This window comes from Apteryx rowi, unplaced genomic scaffold, assembly GCF_003343035.1.
Source record: "Apteryx rowi isolate R43461 unplaced genomic scaffold, aptRow1 scaffold_86, whole genome shotgun sequence".
In the NCBI taxonomy this organism is placed as follows: domain Eukaryota; kingdom Metazoa; phylum Chordata; class Aves; order Apterygiformes; family Apterygidae; genus Apteryx; species Apteryx rowi.
In genome coordinates this window covers 117,253-124,098 of record NW_020451160.1, presented here as the reverse complement: position 1 = coordinate 124,098, position 6,846 = coordinate 117,253, and the positions used below count along the sequence as shown (strand labels likewise).

Genomic DNA, 6,846 nt, shown 5'->3' with positions numbered 1-6,846 from the left:
TCTCCTCCTTGTCCCCCTCCGCCCCGGAGGCTGGCCTCGGCGTTGTCTTCTCCTCCTTGGCCCCCTCTGCCCTGGAGGCTGGCCTCGCCATCTTCTCCTCCTCGGCTCCCTCTGCCCCGGAGGCTGGTCTCGCTGTCTTCTCCTCCTCAGCCCCCTCCACCCCAGGGGCTGGTCTCACCATTGTCTTGTCCTTGGCTCCCTCCACCCCAAGGGCTAGTTTCACCACTGTCTTGTCCTTGGCTCTCTCCACCCCAGAGGCTGGTTTTGCAGTCATCTCTTTCTTGGCTCCCTCTACCCCTCCAGGGACTAGTTTCACTGTCTTCTGCTCCTCTTCTGCTTCCCAGCTTGGTGTGCTCTTAGGCTTATCTTGTTCAAGCCTCATGGCATCTTTTCCCAAGGTCACCTTTAAAAACGTCAAGTTCCCATTAGCAGAATAGTTTGAAACCTTTTGCTCATGGGTGTCTACTTGTACAGCATTCGGGGCAGGTTGGAAGAAGCTGAATTGCCTGAATGCAATCAAAGGAAAAGCAGACACATCACACACTTTCCACTGAACACTAAGCACCCTCCAGCCCATTTTGAGTGTTCTTGATTCTGAGCCCCTTTCTGTGCTTCAGAGCACAGCTGCATACAGCAGCCACACTCAGAGGATTTGACTTGATAACTGCTACTGAGTTTCTGCAGGAAAGCAACCCAGTGCCTTGTTTGAAGGACACTGCCTGAATTGGATTTTGCTTACAACTTTGCCACCAAAGGACTATTAAGCTTCCCATACCCTTCTGGCCTGATCTCCCCAATAAGGAAATCCCAGATATCCCACACTTACCTCCAGATTTGTCTCTTGAAATATCCACACTGGCAGCAATGGCGAACCAGCACAGAACAGCTTTCCCCCCACCCCAAGTAGGCAGGACCCATGACAACAGTCCCAGAGAACTGCAGGAATGTGTTTTGGAAATCCTGCCTTCAGGATACTGGACACACCAGGAAGGCAGCCACCTGGCTCTCTACCTTCTTTGCTAAGAGAGCCAGGTGCTTTGGAGACAGAGATGCAGCATGAAGATCTTCCATAATTCAGTAAGGGAAATCTAATGAGTGAAACTCATTCCTTTATCTTTTACACAGCTTGAACTTCAGATATTTGAAATTACAGCCAGGAAAAAAAAAATCCTACTGCTACTGTGTTCTTTGTAAACTGGCCCTGCCCGAAAACATCAGTTTACAATCCGAACTAGCATGAAACATAGATGTGTACTTGTCTCAGAGTGGCCAATCAGACTTAATGCAAACTGATAACATCCCAGGCTCCCACCCATAGCAATGAGTGGGAACGGGCAGCACAGCTGCAATAAATATCAGCATTAAAACAGGATCTGGGTTGCTCTGTAACAGGCTTGCTCAGAGCTGAACCCAAAACGGCAGGGACTTTCCGCAGTCTCTAGGACACATAAAGGCACAACACACAGAAAAGGAAAGGGCACTGGTCCCATTGGCACATGCGCTGTCTCTCCTTCCCTTCAGTGCCCTCAAAGAGCTGGCAGCTGAGAAGTTTAAGACAGGCAGCTCTGTCGTCAGATCTGCGTAAGGGGATCCCTTCCAAAGAGAGCTCCTTGCTACCCTGCAAGCGTCCCATCACCCAGAGCCCAGCACCAGCACAGATCCTGCCCAGGGAAGCTTACAGCTCTGCAGAGAAAAGACAAAAGCATTGATCACAGATACAGAACAAGTCACAGAAAGACCATGCGAGGCCCAATTTCACTGCTCAAGTCTGGGTCAGAACCAGGGACTGAATCCAGCCATCCAAATTTTGAGTATTTGGGGCTACAAGGCACCTTTTCCTTCCCGTTACCCTCTTAGCCAGGCAATCCAAAGGCATCACGCCGCACTGACTAGGCACACACACACAGGCATTTTAAAGCTATTAAAATGCAATTTTAAGCAGAAAAAATGTAAAATCCCTGCATTTTCAGCAATTGCCTCTAATATGACAGCTGCCTGATTTAGAGGTGCAGCCAGGTACATGAATCTCACAAGGGGATACAGCTGCAAACACCAGAAAAGCCACCTGCAAGAAGACGACTGGGCTGAAACCCAGCAAAGTATCAGGGCAAAAGCGTTGAGTTTTTCTCCCAAACATTCATGCTTATCTGCAAGTGGTTGGAGGGTGAACCGGAGAAAGGAAGTTGCAAAATTTCTGCAGCTGAGCCTTTATGTACAAGAGAGCTTTTCAGGACAAACCAACATAGTTGTGGCAGTCTAATTTCACACTCACATTCACCCATTTTATGATCCATTTGTTTTTAGAGAGCTGTGGATTGCTTCCGACACGACAAACGGGTAAAAAAGCACCTCTGTAGATAGCGGGCTGTAGATAGCAGCTCAAGTGCTACTGAAGCTTCAGAGAGTTTCCTCATTCATTAAGCTGATTAGAAACTTATCACCATAAAGAGGCTTTTAAAAATCATTTTGTATCAGATAAATACTGGACCTTTCCAACACTGCTTCTAAGGAAAAGAGTTTTTGGTAAACAGCCTATCAGCTCTTCCTCTACCTCCCCTCACCATCATTAGCCACTTTCAACCAAATACGCAGCAGCTGCTCTCTATCACAGTGCTTCATGTACAAACTTGTGTTACTGCATCCTGGCAAATAAAGGGAAAATTTTATATTACTCTAAGTAAAGAGAAGTTTGGTAAGGTAATACAGGCAGATCTCAAATCCCTGGATGATTTTCTGTTGTGTTATTAAAAAGTGTTTAAAGATTAAAGGGCAGAGAACAGTGGAAACAGGACAGCATGACAAGCCATACACATACACCAGATTTTTCCTGTGTACTGTCTCTACAGGAATAGATTCTACCCCAGCTCTATTAGATTTTAATTTTGAACACTCATTCAAACATACGGAGACCAAAACGTAAAACGGAGGGCCCTTCACATCCAAATGATACATCCAAAACCTTCCTGCAGTCAGACCCGCACGGTGAGGCGCCTGTGCCTACGCAGGGCCCTGCTCTCCTGACCAGCTTTTTAAATGCAGCCAAATGGTCAATCCAGCTCATCAAATTTCAGGCTCTAGAGCCCACGCTGGCAAACAACTGCAGACGCACAATGACATTTACTGTCATTTTTGCTCTCCAAATTACAGAGCCATGGGAGAAAGACAGGATAAAGCCATGACGAAAATGCCACTTTCTGTATTTGAGCTTGCACATGAAGGCACAGAAATAGAAGTGAAACACAGATAACCACACAYAGCTTGTTCCTGAGTGCTTCACTACACATTGCAACGCTAGGGACWTTTGCAGCACATGAGCCTATGGCAGAATGAAATGGCTTCAAGCAGCTGGGCACGGAGAGCAAGTTCTCCTCTCAGCTCTGCCACTGATGGGCTCTGTGACTAAGAGCAACTCACTTCCCTGCACCTCCTCCCCTCTCTTTCCCTCCAGGCTGCATGCCTTGTGAGGGCTCTGACCTCTCCAGATCGATGACTGCCCTCCAGGTGTGGTCTCACCAGTGGTTCAAGCTGATCTAACCTCATACCCAGAAGAGGCATTCCCAGCCTGGTCCCACAGCACCAGCCCTTGCGAAGTCCAGGTGAAAACTAACCCTACCGAGATGAGCTCGCCAGCACCAGCATGGGACTATGCCAGGGTTGGGGGGGATGCTGGGGAGCAGTGTTTCCTATGCACAACACACAGGGCACCAACGCACAAGCAAGCGGAGCTTCCAGCAGGAAAGGCTTGAATACTTGCTGTGTTCATACATCAAATACTGCTTCCCAACGATGATACTGAAGACATTTTATCCCGGTCTACATTGCGAATCCCTCCACACTCATTCTTGAAGGGTTTACTTAATTATTTCTATCAAAAATAGTACACATATTGATCACCTCTGCATGACATCAGTGACTAAGGACACTGCACACTGGTGTTAKGAATCAAATGCTGAACTCTATAAATACAAAGGTATCCCACAGAATTCAGTTTCCAGCAATGCAATCCAGACTAGGGCTGAATGAGGTCCTTCAGTGAGCCACCAGGTAAAAGCAAATCCTTTGTAGCACCAAAGTATGAAAACATGTAGTGTTAGAAAAGGAAAAGCTGGTTTCTTAAACAGCTGCACAAAGAAACACCGAAAGCCAGCAGTCCAGCAGAAGCAAGTCTTTGGCTATAGTCTTCCAGTACTGTGCTCTGGTTGTACACGGTATGGCCTGCTAAAGCGCAGGGGTCATCTAACTCAGATCAAAAGTATAAGTTTTAGGGTAAAAAGAGAGAGAGAGAGAGAAAGAGAGAGAGAAAGAGAAAGAGAGCACGAGCACTCTGTCTAGACAGTGTGTCTTACAAGGAGGTGGGTCTCTTACCTGGCAATCGTTCTCGTCGACAAGTCAAACAAGGAGCCAGAATTAGCAACGGAGAGGAGAAAGAGTGTTAAAACAAGGAGCCAAGAGAGGACCCTGGGAACTTTAGGAAGCCTTCTCCTGAAAAACCACATGGTGAGGCACTAGGGAGAGACAGCTGCTCTGCTCCTGCTGCCCAGAGGCACTCACTATGCAGTGCTTCCCAAAGGTGTGTTGAAAGAGTGGGCTGGTCTTCTCTCTGGATTTCCCTATGAGAATGTGCACACCCTCTCYCCTCATGCTTCCAGACACTCTGCATACGGATCCAATTTCTGAGACAAAGCAGGAGTTTTGCGCTGTTCCTGTCTATAGGCCTAAGCTTACTGCAGCACAGAGTGGAGAAAGAAACACCATTTTCTRCAAGCAAGGGAGGTTTCCTATATTGTCTTCAATGGGGTTAGTCTGGTATAAGAGGAAAGAAACCCTTTACCTCTAATCTGGTGGAGACATCACTGGGAACACCTGTGTGAATTATGGGAATAGCCATCATTACAGTCAAAGAAATTAGCTTTCAGATCATGATCTACCCTAAAATATATATATTTTTTCTTCTTCTTGTAGTAATTGCTTGTAGCTCAAATCCAAAAACAACCCCTGCCCTCAAAAGCTGATGGCTGGATATGCATCCATTTTACCTAGTGATTGCTTTGGGACAAGTCAAAGTCAGACCCTTTGCAAATCCACCTAGGACTAGAGGAATTTGTGCTTAAAAGCAGATTAGGGTTTGGGTAAAGCATTACAGGACGGGGCTTGGAATTAGACACTCCCTTCCCTCTGTAACAAAGCTTACCTGCCTTTGGGGCAGCTGGAAAAACTTTAACCCAGCATTTCACTTGTTTGGAAGGTGCTAGTCCATCGCAATCTAACCCTGCCATCGCTGATCAACTTGTTACACAAGCCTGCCTGCAACTCGGGTTCCCAAGCCRGCTCAAGACGTTGCCACTTCAGCTCCGAGCTGCTTGCACAGAGAGCAGCAGTACGCGCTCTCCGACTGCTCTTCTTTCTGAGCTCTCGGTCAAGTTTCCCCAAGTATCAAGCTGGAACTGGTCTTTCAGTTTTGGCTTCTGAACTCTTGCCCCATCGCTTCACAGGGATCACTGAGTGGCCAGAAAACAATAGCGATGTCAATTCACCACTGAAATGGAGCACAGATGGATTTGAGCTTGTGGCTGGTGGCAGAATTTAAAAGATCRATATCATCTTGGTGACCCCCACAGCATTGCCACTTGAAATTCAGTTGGTTTCACGGGAGCATTATGCTCCCATGAATAAAATAAATTTTTACTCCACATAACACTAAAATGCATTTTAAGTTTCTCATGTGTGTGAATTGTCATCAAGAACAGACAGATGCCTTCTGCCTTCTATGCTGCTGTCCTTAGTAGGACCCTGGCCATTCAGGTACTGCCCAGTGCAGCCAGGCTTTGCTCATTAATAGTGCCAGCCAAAGCAAAGCTTTACTGATGAAAGGTACGCATGGATTGCACCAGGCATAATGAATCCCTGCTGCAACGCCAGTGGGTGCGCGCTGCATTTGAGCGGAGCCCATTAGCACATTCAGACTTGGACTATGTTGCCTTCTCCTTGATACGTAGCACATGACAATCTCTCTCCCTGTTCCTAGTTCCAAAACGTGCACATCATCCTCTCCGTGGTAATTACACAACCAAATTTATCCTTTTCAAAAACTAGCAGTCTGCCTGGAGATCGATCTTCAGCAGTCCACAATATATCTCCCCACCAGCAGAGGGAAAGACTAGAAGAAATGAACGCTACAGCTAGGGAAAGGCTCACCTGTACCAGAGATGCAGTTTTACACGCTACAGCAAGGGGCTACTTTAATCCATGGAGAACAGTTAAATATTAACCCCAACAGTTCCAAGAGGAGATGGCCATACTGCCTCTTACTAAAAAGCCTAGTTTTGCACAGCTCTTATCAACAATTAAGCTCAGATACAAAAACGCCTTTGTGGTCAGTAGCACAAGCCTCAGAAGCTAATACACAGTTCCTGAATACACACAGAGCTTAAGCTGTTTGCTTTGTCACAGGAAACCCAGTTGACAGGCTTCACAGCCACCTTGCACTAATCCATGCATCACAGCAAAGCCAAGCTGCAGGGATTCCCTGTACCAGGCTCAGTGGTAGCTGTATTCCTGTATTGCCCAGGTTTCCTGACAAGTTACTGCCACTGGATTTTAAGCATAAGACACCAGGTATCAGAGGAACCAGGAGAGAAAAGCAAATCCATACCACAGATTTCAAAAGTCCCTGAAGAAACACAGGGGAAGGMTGTTAGCTAGGGGATAACCCTGCCTCCATCTACAGCAGAACATTTTACTCTTCCGCAGCCTGAGCCTAGGATCAAAGGAGATCTGTTGAATAATTACAGGTACTTAGAAAGGGACCAGACAAGGTACTGCTAGGCTCTTGCACAGCCCTCTAGA

At 46.9% G+C, this 6,846-nt stretch overlaps 1 protein-coding gene across 1 annotated transcript in view; it reads right to left on the bottom strand.

The window, feature by feature from the left end:
• ST6GALNAC1 (ST6 N-acetylgalactosaminide alpha-2,6-sialyltransferase 1) overlaps positions 1-4,557 on the bottom strand; it is a 15,006-nt gene extending 10,449 nt beyond the window's left edge. The window contains exons 1-2 of the mRNA XM_026090533.1: positions 4,366-4,557; positions 84-506 (exon numbers count right to left, since the gene is read on the bottom strand). Of these exons, the coding sequence (XP_025946318.1) occupies positions 84-506; positions 4,366-4,496 (554 nt within the window). The 5' untranslated portion in view covers positions 4,497-4,557. The remainder of the gene's footprint in view (positions 1-83; positions 507-4,365) is intronic.
• Between the last annotated feature and the right edge of the window lie 2,289 nt (positions 4,558-6,846).